The sequence below is a fragment of the Pleurodeles waltl genome, chromosome 7, assembly GCF_031143425.1.
Source record: "Pleurodeles waltl isolate 20211129_DDA chromosome 7, aPleWal1.hap1.20221129, whole genome shotgun sequence".
Lineage (NCBI taxonomy): Eukaryota > Metazoa > Chordata > Amphibia > Caudata > Salamandridae > Pleurodeles > Pleurodeles waltl.
Window position 1 is genome coordinate 306,631,286 of NC_090446.1, and position 19,316 is coordinate 306,650,601.

The 19,316-nt window shown below is 42.3% G+C and overlaps 1 protein-coding gene across 3 annotated transcripts in view; it reads left to right on the forward strand.

The window, feature by feature from the left end:
- The window catches only part of RPRD1B (regulation of nuclear pre-mRNA domain containing 1B), a 187,673-nt gene extending 169,157 nt beyond the window's left edge, over positions 1 to 18,516 (forward strand). For all 3 annotated transcript variants that reach the window (XM_069243739.1, XM_069243737.1, XM_069243738.1), the window contains 2 exons: positions 3,788 to 3,963; positions 17,102 to 18,516. In XM_069243739.1, the coding sequence (XP_069099840.1) occupies positions 3,788 to 3,963; positions 17,102 to 17,251 (326 nt within the window). In that variant the 3' untranslated portion in view covers positions 17,252 to 18,516. The remainder of the gene's footprint in view (positions 1 to 3,787; positions 3,964 to 17,101) is intronic.
- The last annotated feature ends 800 nt before the right edge of the window (positions 18,517 to 19,316 follow it).

Here is a 19,316-nt window from a genome sequence, read left to right on the forward strand (position 1 = left end):
TTGAGGCTCATTTCTCCAGGACAAAGGCTGAGACTACATCCCTTGGGAGTGGTGTCCTTGTTTTGAACATATGTTGGGCAGCCACAGGGACATTTGTGTATTAATTCATTGGGCACTACTGTTTCTATTCTTAGATAAACAAAGAGGGTCCTTTTGCACACTGTCCTGAAGGACGTCCTGGCGCAAGGTCCACTCTCCAAGTCCTCCTCCTTGGAAAGGGCACTGCTTTGATATATGTTCATGGGGTTAAAGTCAAAGGTTGAAGGTATCTTTAAGCAAAATTCGATACTTGCGAACCTGAACTCTCCAAATGCTCTGAAAGTTCTACAAATGGATACCAACCGAAACCAGAAGAACAGTCACCCAAGCCCTCGTAAGTAGCAAGCTGGACTACAGCAATGCCCTCTTACCACAGCCAAACTCCAGAAGAGGCTGCAATGCACGCCTCATCCTGGACATCCCCTGCCCCTGTCACATCACAGACCACCTGAAAAACCTACACTGGCTCACAGTCAACAAGAGAATCACCTTCAAACTCCTCAGCCATGCTCACAAAGCACTGCACAACACCAGACCAAAATACCTCAACAGATGACTCTCCTTCTACACTCCGACCTGGCATCTCCGCTTCGCTGACCTCACCCTCGCAACCGTCCCACGCGTCCACAGAACCACAACCGGTTTCTCGCACCTCGCCACCAAAATGTGGAACACTTTTCCTACCCACCTGCGCCAGACCAAAGACCTCCTTGCCTTCAGGAAACTTCTCAAGACCTGGCTGTTCGAGCAGTAGCAGCACCTCCTAGACTACCCCCCCCCCCCCCCCCCCCCACCCTCAGCGCCTTGAGACCCTCGTGGGTGGGTAGTGCGCTTTACAAATTCCTGATTGTTTGATCTTTCTGATGGATACCTCTACTTGTGGATTCCTCACCTCTGGAATATCCTTCCATGTGTTAGGCTGATCCAGAACAACTTCATCCTGCAGTAGTCCCTTGAATGTAGAGGGCAAAACCTTTGCATTGAGGCCAGAAGTGACACATGATTTCACAGTATGCATAGAGCACCCCCCACAGTCGAGATGTCTTCAGTTCACCTTTTCCTGCACCATTCGTACAGTCCAGAGCTCTATACGAATGGTACAGATTTTTGTTGAAAAATTATTTTCAACAGTGCAACAGTTCAATTCTACACTAAAGTGGTCAGGATTTAAACCTTGTAAAGACTGTAGGTGAAGGGGGTGTCAGGTATTGGTGGTCTTCGTACCCATCCTGAACCTCAGGTCCTTGAACCTCATCATGGGAAAGAGATATGTTCTCAGTTCAAGTTTGTTTTGTGTTGAAATACTGGGACATGACGATGTCACTCGGCCTACAGGACAAGTATTTCCGCCTACCGATCCTGAAGTCCCAGAAGAAGTAGTTGTGATTTATGGTGACCTTGACCCACTGCCAGTTTGCGGGGATTCCCTTTGGATTAACCTCAGCACCATGGGTCTTTACAAAGGTGATGGTGGTGGTGGCGGCAACCCATCTCAGAAGCTTGTGGATTCTAATTTATCCCTTCCTGGACGAGTGGCTGCTAAAAGTGACACAGTCGAAGGCATCTCTGATGAGTCATCAGTGTACCTAAATCACATTTGGAGCACTCTGAGTCTCCTTTTCATTAAGGCTGTACTGACACCACCTTGCCCTGAGCCTTTCCACTTGCGCAGAGGATACAAGACTTCATGCATTTAGGAAGGTGCTTGTATTCCAGTACTCTGTGTCTGAACTCTGCTTGGTCTGCTGACTTCTGGCATCCTCCTGCTCACACATGCCCACTCTTATATGAGAGTCCTTTAGTGGTTCCGCCGAAGGCAGTGGTTCCAGCACAGGCAAGATCTGTCACACTACAAAGTTATCTCCGGGGGCGCTGCATTGGACCTTACCTATTGCGGCGTGAGGAGTGCCCTTCCAACCCCATCTAGCCGCGGTAATGATAAAGGCCTCCTCTCTGAAGGTAGAGGCTCATCTGGAGATGAGAGGGCCAGGAGCTCAGTAATCTGCTCAACGATTTTCCTGGAGCTAAAGGCATTCCTCCCTTTCTTTCGCAGTCATTCACCTCACATCTTGATAGAAAATGACTGCATTATGATTTATCAGTAAGCGAGGAGTGGATCCCACTTTCCCTCTCTCTTCCCCCCAACCCTGTACGTTCTTTCTCTCTCTCTCTCTCGCTCTAGTCTTGAGTGCACCAAGACGGTATTGACTTGTGGTGAATCATCTAACCAGTTCTATGAACATCTGAGTCGATGCATCTTGCCAACTGCAAGTGGCATCTCCTCCTGGAGGTAGTGAAGAACATTGTTGATCAGTGGGGCCCTTTTTGCCACTTTTCCATCTCATATGGCACGACGTTCCGTGCTCTTCAATATCCAGCAGAGGGAGCTTTGGGTGGCACATAGACCTTCAGTGTGTCTGTCTCCCGAACCAACTGTACCTATTCAAGACCTGATTTTTGTGAAATCCTTGAATGATCTCACAAAGGGTTCTGCCCACTCTCTGTGTTGCATCAGTGGGATCTGAATCTAGTTTTAAAACTTTTAATGGTGTCTCAGTATGAGCCTTTACATAGTTGTTCCTTATGACTCCTGGCTCTCAAGACAATGGTCCTGTTGCCATTACGTTGGTAAGGTGACTCTGTAAGAGGAAGCACTGAGCATCAAGCTACCTTTGCAGTGTTTTACCCTGAGAAGCTTGGAATTCGAACCAGAGTTGCTTTCCTTCCTATTGTGATGACCCCCTTCCACCTGGGCTATTGCTTTTCTCTCTATATCATCGCACAAGAGGGAGAGGCTGCATAAGCTGAATCCGAAAAGGGTGATCATCTTTTATTTGACTGCACGTAAACTGGGGTGGGCAACCAGCTTTTCACTGGTTATGTAGGCAAGAGGAAGGGAAAAATAGTGCAGAAAAGAACTTTATCCAGGTGGATTTTACTGTGTATTGGGATCTGGTACGCACTGGCCCAGACGGGTTCTTCAAAAGGCATTAGAGCATACTCAACAAGCCAACACTTAAACATATGTTCAATTTATAGGCGTCTCTGTGGGTGACATTTTCCGAGCGCCCACTTGTGTTTCCCTTAATACCTTCTTCAAGCAAAGTTCTGTGAGCGTTTTGAAAGCTTCACATCATAGTGTTTAGGGATACTCTGAAGACTGGAATCTGACTTCTGGTTATTTTAGAAGTCTGACCAGTAGTGTAAATGATAGGTAGGTTAATTATGTATGTTGCCAGAGGTCTGTATGACCTGACTACGTTGGTCTGAGCATTGCCCAGCTTGTAGTTTGTGTGTGATAGTAGTGCGTCCTCTTGATGCACTACGGTAGCCGTATACTTGTCTTATTGATCATTGTGACATGGTAGAACATAATGCAATTTGAGCACATCAGTATCCAAGTGGTGAGTGTATGTGTGGTGTCAGTCTAATTTGTTCTGCTGCATATTTGTTTATATGTGGTTAGTGCAGTGTGAACTTGGTGATGCCCAACCAAATGGTATCTGAGCTGTGTTCAGTCTAATATTTCCATGCTATACGGTCCACATGGAATCTTCTTTTTAAAAACAATATTTCTAAGTGTTGCTTTATGTTGGAAAGTTGGCTGTATGCCCAAGTGACAGACTGTACTCATAAACCCCAACACCCAGCTGCAGCAAAAGTTTTTGAGACTGCGGTGACCAAGGTGGTGGCTTTTTTCATAGTAGCTATAAAATGGTTCCCTGCTCTTCTTTGTTTTCTCACACAGACAAAGAGGGAGCCGAGCGACTCTCAAAGACGGTGGATGAAGCCTGCTTGCTGTTAGCGGAATACAATGGTCGCCTGGCTGCTGAGCTAGATGACAGACGACAACTTGCAAAAATGCTTTTAGAATACACCCAAAACCAGAAGGATATCCTGCAGGAAAAAGAGAAGAAACTAGAAGTGAGTATATTTCTGAGCTGTAACAGAGCCTGCCTGATTGGTGCATTTTCTAGAAGCTATGTAAATGTGAGTGCACTCCCATCTCAAGTCACTCTGAAACATCGGTGGCCAATTTCATGACCTTTGGTAGCTTGCTTCTTCCAAGTTACAGCCTTGACTGTAAGAAATGTGTGGGCATTGTAGTCGTAGGTCAAATCAAATGAATAGAAGAGGTGTGTGGCAGGATTAATTCCCCATTCATCCTTGATATTGTGAAATTCCAGAAAGTAAACTAGCACTAGGTCTGAAATTTGTAAGCTCTGATCAGCCTATAGATTTTGCTGTTACTGCCTTTCCTAGATCAGTTTGTATTTAATGAAACATGCCATCCTCCAACAGATGTTATAATCATAATACATGTTTTGAGGAGTGGCGTAGCATAAGCAGGTAGGGGATTTTAGACAAGCTGGAAACAGCATAAGTGAGTATGGCTTGTTTTGATTATAAGACAACAGTTCCCCGGACCAAGACATTTGCCCAAGCCAGAGGAAGTGGGAGCATTGTTATTAGTAGAGAGACATACATTTAAGATGGTAAAACCAAAACTGCAGGATAATTTGACATTTTTAAACCTATAAAAACAAAAAGGAGGAGAAATAGAAAGCCATTTGCAGTTTCTGAGTTTTGTAAATATGTGGAGAGGAATAGAAGACAAGACACAGAGGCAGTCCGAAAACAGTTTCAGTCATTTAATACCTTAAAATCTACAGGTTCTCCAAGGCCTGTAGCCAAAAGTAAATCCTATACAAATGGTGAAATAGAGAAAAGGTTGAACTGTTGAAACAAGTTTGGCCAAGGAGTAAAATTATATCTTCTACATGTTTCTTCCCCGAACACCTGGATTGTGAACTGACTGAGTTGGAGAGTGTGGAAAACGCAACCAATAGAAGGAAGAGAAAAACTATGTCAAAAAATAGTTTTTGTATTTCATGTTAAAAGAGGAATCTCAAGCTCCTCGTAAATTTAATTTGTAATACCAGAAATCATTAAACTAGTTTGAAATATTATTTTCAAGAAAGTGGAAAACAGTAACAAAACTGAAGGACAGAAGACTATGGTGAGTAGAGTATTACAATGGTGAGTAGAGTATTGGGGATAGACTACAGCTTGAGCTCTGGCGTACTTTTTGAAGAAGGAGAAGCAAATTTATAAGTACCAAATCAATAGCCACAGGAAGACTTTTTTTTCTAAGGATAGGAATGAAGCCAGGGTTGATCACAACTAAGATCCTCACACACAGGTGATGGAAAATGGTGAGAAGCACCATCCATAACTGAACATCCCTCAGTGCCAGTTACTGTAGGTGGCCTATAGATGTGTGACTCCGAAGCAGTTGTCTTTAATTACCAGAAGCCTATTTGGAACCTGGATCCATAAACCAGTGTGGAAGAATGTGTTGCCTGGTGCCATAATCAGTAATAGGAATTGTTTTAATATTAAGCACTGAAGAAATCTGCCTGTGTGAGGGATACTTTTACCAAATAGAAAACAATGTTTCTCCTTCACAGGCTCTTCACTAAATTACCCCACCTACGCGCAGGATCCTGAAACATTTTTTTATAAACCATATTGTTTTGAAAAAGTTGCCTATTTCTTTTAAATGTATGAGTCACTAAATTAAACTAGATACTAAAAAAATCACTTTTACAAACCTTTTCAAAGGAACCATAAGAACAATAGGAAGAATGTACCTATATAGGCTGAAGTTAAAAACGATTGGGAGAAGGTGCTCTGTGCTTACGGCATAGAGCACCTTCAGTATCCTATCATGTACATGGCATTTGAGCCAGTTCTATTTTATGGAGCTGATGAATCATATGAGAACTGAGAGCAGTTTCCTTTGCCCCTTACCTAGGGAGGACCAAGTGTTTCTTATGGCTATTGTAAACATTCCCCTGGAGGAGAACTAGATTTTCGGGTAAGAAACTGTTGCTTCTCCTTCAGGGGACCTTCGTTGTAAGTCATAAGCACTGAATAGAACAGCAAGCCTCTCATCATTAAAAGGAGGAGAAAAGGCAACAAAAAAAGATCTACAGTGCACTACCCAAACATATCACAAAAGATGCTTGTCCCACCTGGACATCTTTTCTGGAATCTGTGTCAAGGCAGTAGTGCATTGTGAGAGCCTTACAGACCACTTAAAAAATATCTGTAATGTAAATGTTTCACAATAAAGCAATAGTCGTGGCCTCTAGCTCTTGTAGAATCAGCCTTGGACCTAACAGGCAACATCTCGTGAGCATTACTGTAAAAAAGCAAAATTCAGGAAACAGTCCACAGAGAAAAGAACTGTATAGAAGTAGTAAAACAAGCTTTTGTAAGACCATAATTAACAAATACATGATCAGATTACCTAATAACTTTAGATTTATCTATGGTAAAACTTTAGAATCCTTTTTAAAGTAATGGAACGGAAAGCCCTTTCAGCTGTAGTGGAAGGATTCTGAAAGAAGGCCCATAATCCATCTTCAAACCAGATCCCCATTAAAGCAATTACTAATCAATAACTTAAATGTGGGGAAAAGAACACACCCATCAAGGGAGCAAAGGGAAGAGGAAACACGCACCCGCACTGAGAAGGAAAGATGGGAGGGTCTAAGACCCACACAGGAGAAAATAAAATAAAATGGCCTTCTGTACCAGTCTCCTTCCTTTAACAAAAGCCAACAATAGTAGAGGCCAAAGTCTTGGGAACCTTACAAGGAAGGGACCTGGAAACAGAACTTAGGGATCTCAATAGAACCCAAAGCAGGACGGGACACACCGTAGACATCTTAAAAGTTTGAGTTGGTTTGCCACTTCAGTCTTTAAGAAACCCCTAAACCTCTTCAAATATCTGTAATTTGTTATTTAGATTATATATAAGGTCCTCAAAGCAAGCCATATTTTACATGTTGTACAGCCAGGTCTGTAAAGAGGGTGTTGGAGTCGATTTCCAAAGATGCAGAATCACCTATTTAACTACCCCAGGGCAATGGAGAGACATCTATTAACATGTTGGGTCACTGAAGGGAGATCATAAGTTTCATGCAGGAGTACTAGCTGGACTGTCAAAGGCCTGTCTACCTTGAGACCCCTTCTTATATGGTCCCAAACCCGCTACCGGAAAGCCCTCAGTAAGTCACATTCCCATAACATATAGCAGTCCGGTAAGCCACATCTCCAACAACGTGAATCCACACTAAGACGGGCATTGTGTAGCCTTGCTGGAGACCAGTACCAGCTATGCAGAATCTCAAAAAATTATACTTAAGATGTGCTTCCCACAATCCTTCATTATAATCTACCAGTAGAATATGGCAATTATCGTCCAAGAATTGTGTGTTAAGACGAGTTTCCCACCAGGCATTCAGTGCTACGGATGTGAGAATAGAAACCTGGAGTCCAGCAATGTTGCATACAGTCACAAAATAGACCTCCCCCTCCACCCCCAGAGTTTTTACAGGTGTGGATAGATTGAGTAATTGTCAAACCTGTGAGCTCCCCAGGACTTGATCGGGCATGGGACAATTGATGGTATCTCCATCGGTTGGAGGGTGGAATCGCAAATTTCTCTCTCATGTCAGGTTATAACTTGATAAAGCCACTAGAGACAAGGTCCTCAATATGATAAATACCATGAAAAATCCAGATGGACTGGTGAATTTTCTCCCCACTGACTGTAATGCAACATCGCGCCACAATGGGGCTTTAGCGTGAATACGACTCGAGACTTGCACCAGCCTGTGAGCTCGATGCCATGCGTACTGGGAAGTCTGAATGATCTGATTAACAAGGGGAGTAATTAAAGGTCTCAAAGTGTAATAAATAGACAGATCTCCGCAAGATTGCAATATATGATGCTCCATCTCCATTCAAAAGGGTGTGGCCCTAGAAGTAGGCAACCAGTACATGGGCCAGCATCGTCCAGCCTCCAAGCCAGCCAATAAGCCTCCAAGTGTGGAAGACCTAAGCTACCTTTCGGGGATGTGGAGTAGAGATTAGCACCCTTTAGTCTCTGTCTTTCTGAACCCCAAATGAATTGGCAGATGAAGCGCTGGATGCTCTACAGACATAATTAGCGGCAACATCCAAAAGATTAGTCAAAATGACAACATTGAGGATATTCCCAAGACAGCAATGATGTTACTGCCTTTTCCCTATGCGGATGACATTCTCTTGACCTCAGCTGCCGCTTTCAACTGGATTCTTTTTCCTAGTTTTCAGGCTGTAAGGTAAACTGGTTGGAAATGCGAGGCCATGCCCTTAACACCCACCACCATAAGAGCCTCTCTGGTAGGCCTGCTATTTCAATGGCTTTAGCCCTGTTTAAAATACCTTGGGGTGTATCTTAACCGGCCCTGGAAGACACAGGCCAAAACAGTATGCATCTTATTGTGGATCGCATGGAGCACAATTTCAAAAGGTGGTCTGTCCTTAACCTATCCCTGTGGGGTAGGGCCCAGGTGGTCAAAATGAATGTCCTCCCCAAATTTAATTAATAGCATAACTACACAAGATCACTCTTTACCTTTGTTTGTATTGCATTTTTTAATGTAAACTCTCGATTTTTAAAAATTATTATTATGTGCCTGTTAGCCCCTCAAGTTGAATCACGTATTTGATGTGAGGTGGCTTGTCTAGACACCCATCCAAAGATTCTTTAATTGATGGTTATTAGAGCCATGCAAGCCACAGTTAATCTACTGAAGCATGCAGGTATGTGGCAAGGATCGTTTTCTCTGCTAGAATATCATTTGTGTTCAAACTAGGGTATAGAATGATTGTTGGCATATGCTGCAGAATGAAAGCTTACCTTGTGGTACTTCATGGATATGAATTATCTGAGGATTGCATTACTATGCATGCCATGTAACGGAGGAAGTGTTTTTTGTTTTTTACTCCTAAAGGTTGGCAGGCACGATTCTACTGCCAGAAGAGCAGGCTGTCCTGTAAATCTGCTATTTTTCCTCTGTTCACTGGTTCTGTTATTTGATATAATTGAAGGGTGTCAGAGTAATGGATTGATGGATGGAGGGAGGGAGGGTGAGGAGTAGACATCTAATTGCTATCTTTCTCTACGAAACATCAAACTGTAACATTTTTGCAGAGGGAAAGCGACTAATAGTATTTAGTGATGTCTAAAACTCAGGCCTAAACACGTTCTGTGTTGAGAAGAGTGTAGTGAGTCGCCTCATATGCCTTGGCAGATGAGTGTTGGACCTCAGAGGAGCTAGTATGTTCTGCACTCTTATATTCCTTGGGAATTGATGAATGTAAGGAACATGCTATAGTTCTGCCTCACAAGTGCCCTGGTCATGTTCATAATGTACCTGCTATGCCAAGTCATCTGCCAGTGCAAGAATAGTGTCACTTAAATCTAGTCTGTTCACTTAATCTTTACAACTTTGCCCTCTTGTGATATCTGGATGAGCAGTGAGCAGGGCCACAAGAAAATGATTCCTTTGTCTGAAGGTCTGGTTTCGAAATGCAGCATCCTGTTAGCATGTTGTTGTGATTGTGTGTCGAAGTTTTTCTGTGGATCCTGTAATTTTTTGTGTTTGTCTAGCAGCCTGACGAGGATTAGCACTTGTATGATATTTCACTGGCATCATTGTCATACTGGGCATATACCAAGAGGAAAAGTTCATTTGTTCCAAAGGCTTAGCAAACCATGTTGCTACAGCTTGAAAACACCATATCAATGTAAGAGCCTCAAATTAAAGAAGCAAAAAACTTGCTGACAAACTTTTCATTACATTATATCAGACACTAGAACAGACGGTTGGCAAATCTCTGGGATACAACAATCGTTTAATATTATTCTTTAGTGTTGATTTATAATTATTAACCATTTAACATATGCTTTGATATTCTTGGCATACTTCCCCTCTGTCTTAAATCGTTACTTTATATTCACCAGTATTGTATTTTTCATAGATTCACATGCTTGAAACTTTCCTGTCATGGTGGGGTCCCACTGTAACAGTAACATAAGCAATGTTGAAGCCTCAGCATTAAAACCTCCTGGAAAGCCATAGACAATGGTAGCCAATTCACTTTGTTTTAAAGCAACCAAACTTCAACCAATCAGAGCAGAGACCCTGAAACCCTCATCGCCTGCAGATCCACCATACCTCAGATTTCTTACCACACGTCATGTTACTGAGTTTCCCTGAGCTCTGATCACAGTGTTGCTCAGCTCAACTTTTGACCTGACAACTTTTCTGTTTCGACCAGAACCACAGAGAACACCTGAGGTACAGTTGGAAGTGTGTTTTGTTTTCATCATGTTTGAGGGTTCCTGTAGAAAGTCAAGACTTTTCTCAGAAGATCCACATATAGAGTGCCTCTACTGCTTATAACCTCAGCACAAACCCAAAGAGTGCCAATATAGGCTCGCCTTCTCGGCAAAGACTCTTAAAGATCGTGAAGCCAGACTGCTCCTGTGGTTACAAATGAGAATATAGCATTCTGATTTTGAGGAGAGAGGCCATTCCTCCTCAAGAACAAAAAGGGGTCTTCCCCACTCATAGGATTCAGGTGCAAAAAAGGTTAATTCTCACTCCAGGGAGACCAGTGTGGAGAGGTCTAAAGTTAAGGAGCCTGCTGGTCCCCCTTTCTCTCAAGCACATCAATCTGTCACTATTTCCTCTGCACTTTCTACACCTTTTAAGACACCATTGTCCGAAAGAACTCACCAAAAGTTAATGCATTGATCGCTTCGATGATAGGGATGCCATCTCCAAAACAAGTGACAACAGCAACATTGTCAACTGCAACAACCACCACCTTTCCATTGGCGACAGACAGTGGCAACTGCATCATCCTCGTTGATGAGGCCGTCTCCGATGCAAGTATCATCACCAAAGACATTAGCGGCGCCATTACATGAAAACCTACATTTGCCGAAGATTACGTCCAGGGCTACTTCGTCAATGACCTAGTCGATGGCACGGTCGATGATGCAGTCAACAAGCACAAATGACATACTGCTCATATCTTCAGAGTGCTTATCCTCATCTTTGCCCCAAGACTTATCCCATATATCTCCTTTGCCACCAGCTCGCTTGCTGGACATGCAGGAGATGAGGGACCTTACAGCCCCTCTCATCTCGGTGTGAAGTGCCAGGAGTTGGAGGGAGAGGAGCCATTTCAGGAACAGTCCACCTATCTGAAGAGGGATTTCTCTTTCAAGAACAGGGACCTTCATCAACCCCAGTAATATGATTCATTCCAGGAACATTACCCGTATGAAGAGTCTGAGGATGATCACCATAAGGTTAAAAACGTCCCTGTCATGATGCCAGTATCATTAGTCACTGACCTTCGCTTAATGATTAATGACTATTATAAGCTATTCCCAGATGCTAATGCCTTGGATCGGCAAATGCCAATTACACAACCCTAAGAGTCCATCTTCCTTGCAACTAAGGGAGAGGCATGTGATGCCCTCAGTTACAATTTCGTACATGCTTGCCTATAGCAATGGTTACCAACCACCTGAGGAGGGTGAAATTCAGTTTGATGCTAGGGACCAACCTGAATGGGACAATTATGTGGCACTGTTGTCAGACTGTCCTATTCCTTCTCCAGCAGATTCCCCACCAGCAGACGTTGGGGGGTTACATTACATGTATTACATTACATATTAGAGATAGCATTCAAATGCTTTGATCTTCCACTGTCAGTGAAGCAAAGTGAATGTATCCGCTATGATATTAATCCAGAGGCTCAACACGCCACCAGATCCACCTCGCTTGTGGGCCTCATTTGGCAGGAAGGATTGAAAATAATGAAGACACCGTCCTGTATCCCAGTAGCTGTCCCCAACTAGACAAGAAATATAAGGCTCTTGATAACATCCCACATGCCTTATTGGACAACTGAGACCAGACTTGAGCGAAAAACCCATCTTCACCCTGCTATGCTCCTCCGCATAAAGAAGGCTTTACAGTTTTGGCAAGTGGTTTTCTCACATGACGATATCCAACAGGGCCTCCAATGCTCTGTCCATCCTAGGAAGATATGATTGTCAGATGCAGTCTGATTTCTCATCACTCTTGGAATATCTTCCGAGGGGACAAGAAGAAGGTGGCTTACAACATTCTAATGGCGGGTGCAAAGACCCTGTCTGAGATTATTGATGTGGCCATGGACATCTTTCAACACAACTTTCAGGTAGATGGCCGGTGCGTCAGTTTTAGGCTACCAGGGATGTCTGAAAGCAACATCTTTCAGTCCTGAGGTTTAATCTGAGATTCTTGATATGTATTTAGATGGAGAGAACTTATTCATCAGATACGTAGATGAGGCCTTACACACCATCACGGCAGATACAGAGACTTCCTATTCTCTTGACACATTGCAACAAAGGAAATTTTAGTCTTTTGGGGGCAGAGGTAGAGGCCAGTTTGCATCCAGGCCACCTTTGCAGAAGACGAGATATGAACCCTATCCACAACATGGGTTTTGTGCCCCTTATTCAGCCCAGCAGTCCTGCAGACCACTTGCTGCAGCAAATTATGCCAAACAACGAGTGCATAGGCGTCCTGCAGCTAAAGGAATGTCCCAGGATGGTTTCAGGAGGCAATGGTGTGATGCAGGCACCTGTCGCCTCAGTCCCACTGCAATATTTAAATATATATACGTTGTTTAGAATATTATATATATATATATATATATATAGATTGTTTAAAAAACAAAAAGAAAACCTTACATTAAAATTAGTTGTTCAGGCAATTGTTATTCAGGCACAATTGTTGTTTGGACAGTAGTTGTTCAGCACTTAGTTGTAGAGACGTTTTAGTTGTTTAGCAGTAGTGGTTTAGGCTATAGTTGTTGAGGACCTAGTTGTTCTGTCACATATTCCAATTTGGCTACCCTTTGTCCAAATTCTTAGATCAGTGGCTATAATCTCAAACAAATGGGTGTTAGACATAATCCAGCACGGTTACATCCTGGAATTTGTTCAAAAGCCTCCCAGTTTCCCTCCGCACATATCCTCCCATCGCCATCTTTCCATACTATAGGAGGAGATTGAATTGCTTCTCACCAAGAATGCAAAAGAGGAAGTTCTGCAAAGGCAATGCAGTGTGGGATTTTATTCCAACTTCTACCTCATCAAAAAGAGGTCGGGAAAATTGAGGCAGGTCATGGACCACAGGATGTTGAACAAATTCATCCAGAAGCAGTCTTTCCGAATGTTATCACTGCAGGAGATCCTACAGATGATGGAAACGGGACTATATGACTTCCCTAGATATGTTGGACACATATTTCCACATCCCTAGCCATCCAAAGCACAGATGATTTCTAAGGTTTGAGGTGGTAGGGTGCCATTATCAGTTCAAGGTGCTCCACTTTGGCCTAAAATCTGCTCCCAGGATATTTAGCAAGTGCATTTCTGAGGTGTTCATGTCACCAGGTATTCCCATACCTGGGCAACTGGTTAATAAAGGCCCCCAAATTTCAGCAAAGCAATCAACTTAGGCTTGCAACTCTTTCCATCTCTGGGCCTCAAGCTGAACGAAGAAAAATCCTCTCTCAATCCATCCAGATTGGCAGCGTTTTTAAAACAATGCTGGTCACGACAATGTCCAAGGCTTTTCCCACTCAAGAACAAGATTCTGCATCTCAAAACAAAATGGGGTTGCTCACAGTAGGAAAGTGTACTTCAGTCCGGAAGTATAAGTCTATGTTGGAAATGATGTCATCCTACATCCAATGAATGGGAGCAGCATCAAAGATACCATTGTCAACTCACTGGAAATAAAAACTGCAATATCCTGGTGGACATGCACAGAAAATCTTTCACAAGAGCTTTCACTCCTCCTTCTGACCCCACAAGTGGTAATGACGATGGTTGCCTCTCTCTAGACCGATAGTGTGGCGTGCTCACCTACAAGACTTGGAGGTGCATGGAAAAATGGTCCAGTCAAGAAGCTCAGTTGCACATAGACCTTCTCTAACTCAAAGTAATGTTACTGGGTCTTCAGGTGTTTTCCCTAGACTTTGCATCACAGCAGTATTGGTGAGAACAGACCAGTGCTTAATTTGTGCTTGTTGTTTCCGGTGCTGAGCACCGGCACTTATTTTTGAGGGCCGGGGCTTATTATTCTGCCTCAAGCATTTGCCGCGAGCAAAAGACACATATGGGAAAGACGGATGAAGGGAAAAATGAAAAAACGTCACAAAGGGAGAAAGAATGCTGCAAGAGTGAGCTGAAGGGTTAGGGAGTGGCTTAATATGGATTGAAGAGGCCCGAGATGGCTTCAGGATTACGCCGCCTCAGTATTCCGTGTTCACACATTTAATTGCAGCAGATGCATGTTTAAGAGGAGGGCTTTGGGCACCTGAACCTTTTTATTTACAAATGAAGCACCGGTACAGACAACACTACAACCATGTTATATCTCGCGAAGAAGGAAGTGCTCTCTACACAAGCACAGCTAATTTGAAAATGGTTGTTGGCCATAATCTCTAAAAATAGAACACGTGAGGGAGCGCAGAATTAACTGACAGCCAGTGTCACGAGTGGGAACTCAATCACCAGCAACTGGATCAAGTCTTTCACCGCTGGTGTTCTCCGAACCTGGATCTGTTTGCCTCTCATTGCAACAAAAAGTGCACCTGTACTTCAGCAGATATCCTCAACCGGGCTCTTGGGAAAATGCATTCCACTTCACGTGGACAGGAATATGCCTATGTATTCCGTCCATTTCCACTCATTCCCAGGGTCATTCGCAAGATGAAGTGCCAACCTTGCCATCTAATCCTCACAGGCCCCAGCGTGGGCAAGACAGTATTGGTTTACAGAGCTACTTTGTCTATCAGAGAGCCCTCACATACAGTTCCAACCTGTACAAAATCTGTTGGCCATGAAAAAGGGGCAAATGCTGCATCCACAAATTTGCACTCCCAATTTGTCAGTCTGGCTCCTCATGACATTGAATTTGGTGCCCTAGGTCTCTCTGAGGAATGCTCGTCCATTTTGCAAAAGGCTCGGGCTGCATCAACAATCAAACGCTTCTCGGCTAAGTGGAGATGAGTTTGTTCATGGTGTGCTTCTCAATCTTGTCATCCCAACTCATCTACACCGGAGCAGATCCTCCTATATCTGTAGCACCTGCAAAATCAGGTCTCACCCTTTTTCCGTTAGTTCATCTAGCAGCGATTTCCAGATTCATGAGACGTTAAGGTCCGATCGGCTGGTCAGAGTTCAGGCAGGGACTTTTTTCTAGCATGGTCTCCACTTAGGCCTCCTTCCGTGCAGTGGCAGATCAACACTTTCTTGTCTTAGCTTATCAGATCTCCTTTTGAACCAATTCACAAGGCGGAGTTGAAATTCCTCTCTTGGAAGTGACATTTCTGTTGGCTATCACATCTGAAAGTAGAATAAGTGTGATTCAAGCATTTACAATTCAAGAACCCTATCTAAAACGTTATACTTCACACTAACTCGAAGTATATTCCAAAAGTGCTGACTTTGTTCACTTAAATGAACCAGTTATTTGGCCATCTTTTTTTTTTTACTTCTCCATAATCCTTGCACTCTATGGACATTATGGACATTCCCTGTTGTCTGAAATTCGATCTGCAAAGAAAAAAAACTTTTAGGAACTCCAACCAGCTTTTATTTTCTTTCTCACCGCCAAGAAAAGGACATGTCTTGTCGCGGGCAAGCATTGCTTGCTGGGTGTCGGTGACCATTGCCTTTTGCCATGAAAAGGCAGGAAGGACACTATCTATGAAGGTGAAAACACATTCTGCCCGGAAGGTTGCAACTTCTTCTGCCTGGTTCGCATGTGTGCCATTACCTGACATCTGCAGGCGGCAGCAATGGGTTAATTCCCACGCCTTCATGAAGTACTAATGCCTGGATGCATGGAGGAAGGCCAACGTGGCCGTTGGACAAGCTGCAGTTAGATGTTTATTTTCATAAGGTAGGCAGCATTGAATTTGTTGAGTAATTTACGTTATGATTTCAAATCGCTTTTTACCTCTGATTCTTTCTCATTCTCTCCATGTTTACCATTTATGAGTTGATCAGGTAAAAGTTCCTAATACCAAAATGTAGTATTACAAATTATGCTTTGAAAATAACTGTTTATATCAATTGCTCAGTGTGGGGTGGTTTGCCTTACCTGCTTCCCTTTTCCTTTGGTACTACTTCCTAGTCTGGTTCAATTATGTGACTCTATGAAAACAAATACTGGAGGAAAACAAATTAATTACCTGTACACTGTGATTCTTCAGAATTGTTATCTTTCATAGATTCACTTGCAAACCTCCCTACTCTCTATTAGGGCTCACCATTTGTATACCTCTTATTTTATATTTTATACGCCTGTGCTTGAAATCTAAGGTATAGTGGCTCTGTAGGGGATGTGCTTCAGGGTCTTTGCTCTGATAGGTTGAAATTTGGATGCTTTAAAACAATGTCAGTTTGCTACCAATGTCCACTGTTTTCTATGAGGTTTTAATGCTAATACTTCAACATTGCTTATGTTACTTTCACTGTGGTACTCCCACCTTGACAAAGGGTAAAATTCAAACGTGACTCTGAGAAAGATAACAATACTGGAGAACCACTGTGTACAGTAAGTAACTTTTTTGTTTTTGTTTTACTGTTTATTTTGTGCTATGAGCTTTTGTATTTACCATTATTCAAATGAATTATTTTCTCTCTGTTTAAGAAAAATGAAAAACAATATGTATGATATTTTGAGTCTTTCACCAAACAGTTGCTTCCTCATAGCAGTGATTTTAAAGGACCAACCCCATGACATGCCACACATTTAGGCAGTTTTTTGTTTTTTAAATCAATTGCACTAATATATTCTTTAACCCAGGTTTTGCATTTAACTCAATATGGGCCTACCTTCCAAGCAATAAAACCACGTTATGCCAGAAGTGGAAAAGCTGCATTTATGGTAGACATGATCCACAAAATGTCAGCATAAATTGGTGCTTATTGTTCACCATTTTCAAAGATTAAGGGTGTCTGAATTTGCCCCTCTTACCTTTGTTTTGTAGGTATCACCTGCACATAGCAAAGCATTGCAGCCATTTCTGTGCAGATTATATTGTTTGATTCCACTCATCTCTTTCATTGCAGGAATATAAATTAAAGCTTGCTCGTGTAACTCAAGTCCGTAAAGAGCTGAAATCCCACATACAGAGTCTTCCTGATCTCTCGCTCTTGCCGAATGTGACTGGTGGTTTGGCACCTCTACCATCTGCTGGTGACCTGTTTTCCACCGACTAGGACAGCTTTGTGCCTATCCATTTGTTCTCCCTGCAAAGGTCTCCCACCGGCAAACACAAGAGGAAGATGGTGCCTGCGGACTTCAGGAGGTTATCTTCCACCAGCGCACAATTGGTACCTGAAGAAAAGTGCACAGATCCCTGCCCCATGACTCAACAGCCTAGTGCTTTCTGATATTTAAGGCAAATCAGGCTTGAGATGGGCATTGTTTGTGCTCATTTTGCTTGTGACGTCAGGAGAAGTGAATGCTAAGACTGGTCAGTGGCTCAGTGCTACTGCAGCAAAAAGATTCCCATAGTTTCCGGGCTTATAGTTTTTTTTTAATTATTATTTTAATTTTTCAGGCCTTGTTATTGCTCTGTCTAGCTCCAAATCATGTTAATATACTTCAGCTTCTCAAACAATGGTGAAGTGGAAAAAAATAACTGCTTGTTTTCTTATGACGTTTCAGTGAAGTTGCATTTTCAGTAAACCTGTCTCCAGCAAAAGGGTGACCTGGTTATGTTGCAGCACATATAGGTGGGCCGGATTAGTTTATACCAAGCAATCCTTTCTCTACTACTTTCAGATATTGAAGCGGGCTACCTCTCAAACTCATACTACGGAGGGGTAAAAGTACTCTGCTTTGAATGATGTCAAGATTTTAATGGGCATCTAAAGAATGAATCTATTTTTAGGTATTATCTCATGAATTCTCTAAGGGTTAAAGGTACAGTTTTGAAAGCTGCTGTTATACAGTGCTGGTTATTGACTGGCATAAGTAGCTGTGAGCAGATAAATGTTTTTGTGCAACAAAATAATGGAAATTTCAAAAGAAGAGAATCCACTTTTCTAAATCATCAATTTTATCCCACTGTTTACTTAAGTTTTATATGGTTTGAAATTCACCCATACCATACAAACACCGACATGTACTGTATTTGACCAGTGGATAAGGGGGACGGTAGTAAGGTAGTCCAACACTGTGCTGTTTAGTCTTTCACTGCTTTAACTACAAATTTGGTACTTGTAGTTCTATTCTCGAGAGTCAAAATTGAAATGGGAACCCTGTGATTGTTCTAGATGTATAGGGTTGCTAATGACAGTGTTTCTCAAATCACAAAGGAATTTACTTATTATGAATAGATGCAACTTGGACGCTTCACCTGGTTTAACCTAGAAAAATATGATCTGTAATTTGGCTCTCTGCTGTGACCAGCTTCTTGGAATAATAGTACCTACTGGTAGGAATCAGAACAACTATTAAAATATTTTTACACCCTGAAGTCATAAGACTACTCTGACATCCCTCCAGCATATACAGATCTGCATCCCTTCATCATCCCATATATGTCTCACACCAGGTTTGATTTCATCAGCTCACCAGTGAGTATCAAACGATTTTCTTGTGAACTGAATTGGCAGGTTCCTGATTGACTTCATCCTCTTTTTCTATTCCATAGTTCTGTCAATTGACTTTTGCAAAGGTGCTGTATTGTGCATGTTGTTTGAGTGAAAATGGAATTCAGGTTAATAGCCATATACTTATTGTCACTGGGGCCTCTAGAAATACCCCAGCTGAGTTTTTCTTAATCCAATCCTAAAATGTAAAAGAATAATTCTGATTGTTTTGGCATATATTCCTTCTGATGGAGAACCCATATTTACAGTGCTATCTGGCTATTGTACATCTTCTTGACTGAACCTTTCTTGAGTTCAGCCATGTCATAGTATGATTTTATGTTTTTAACATGGAAGACTCCCTTTATGGGGCTTTCAAAGTATTTCTTAAACATCCCTAATCTCTTTTCTGAATTTCATGTTTCGCAAAATGGTCACCTTTTTGCATTAATTTGAAATTTTTGCTGATAGAGATTTTCCCATGCGACAAAACAGTTTATCCTTAAGCCCTTCTTGTCAGTATGTTACAAGACATACTTGTGTGAGGTAAACAATCTGAGGTAAAAACTGATGAACTATATTTCACTTAATAAGTGTAATTTTGCAAAAAACAAAATTTGCAACAAAAAAAATCTCATGCCCCTACTTGTAAGTGTCCATTACATCTATCTTCAGTCAGAGAAGT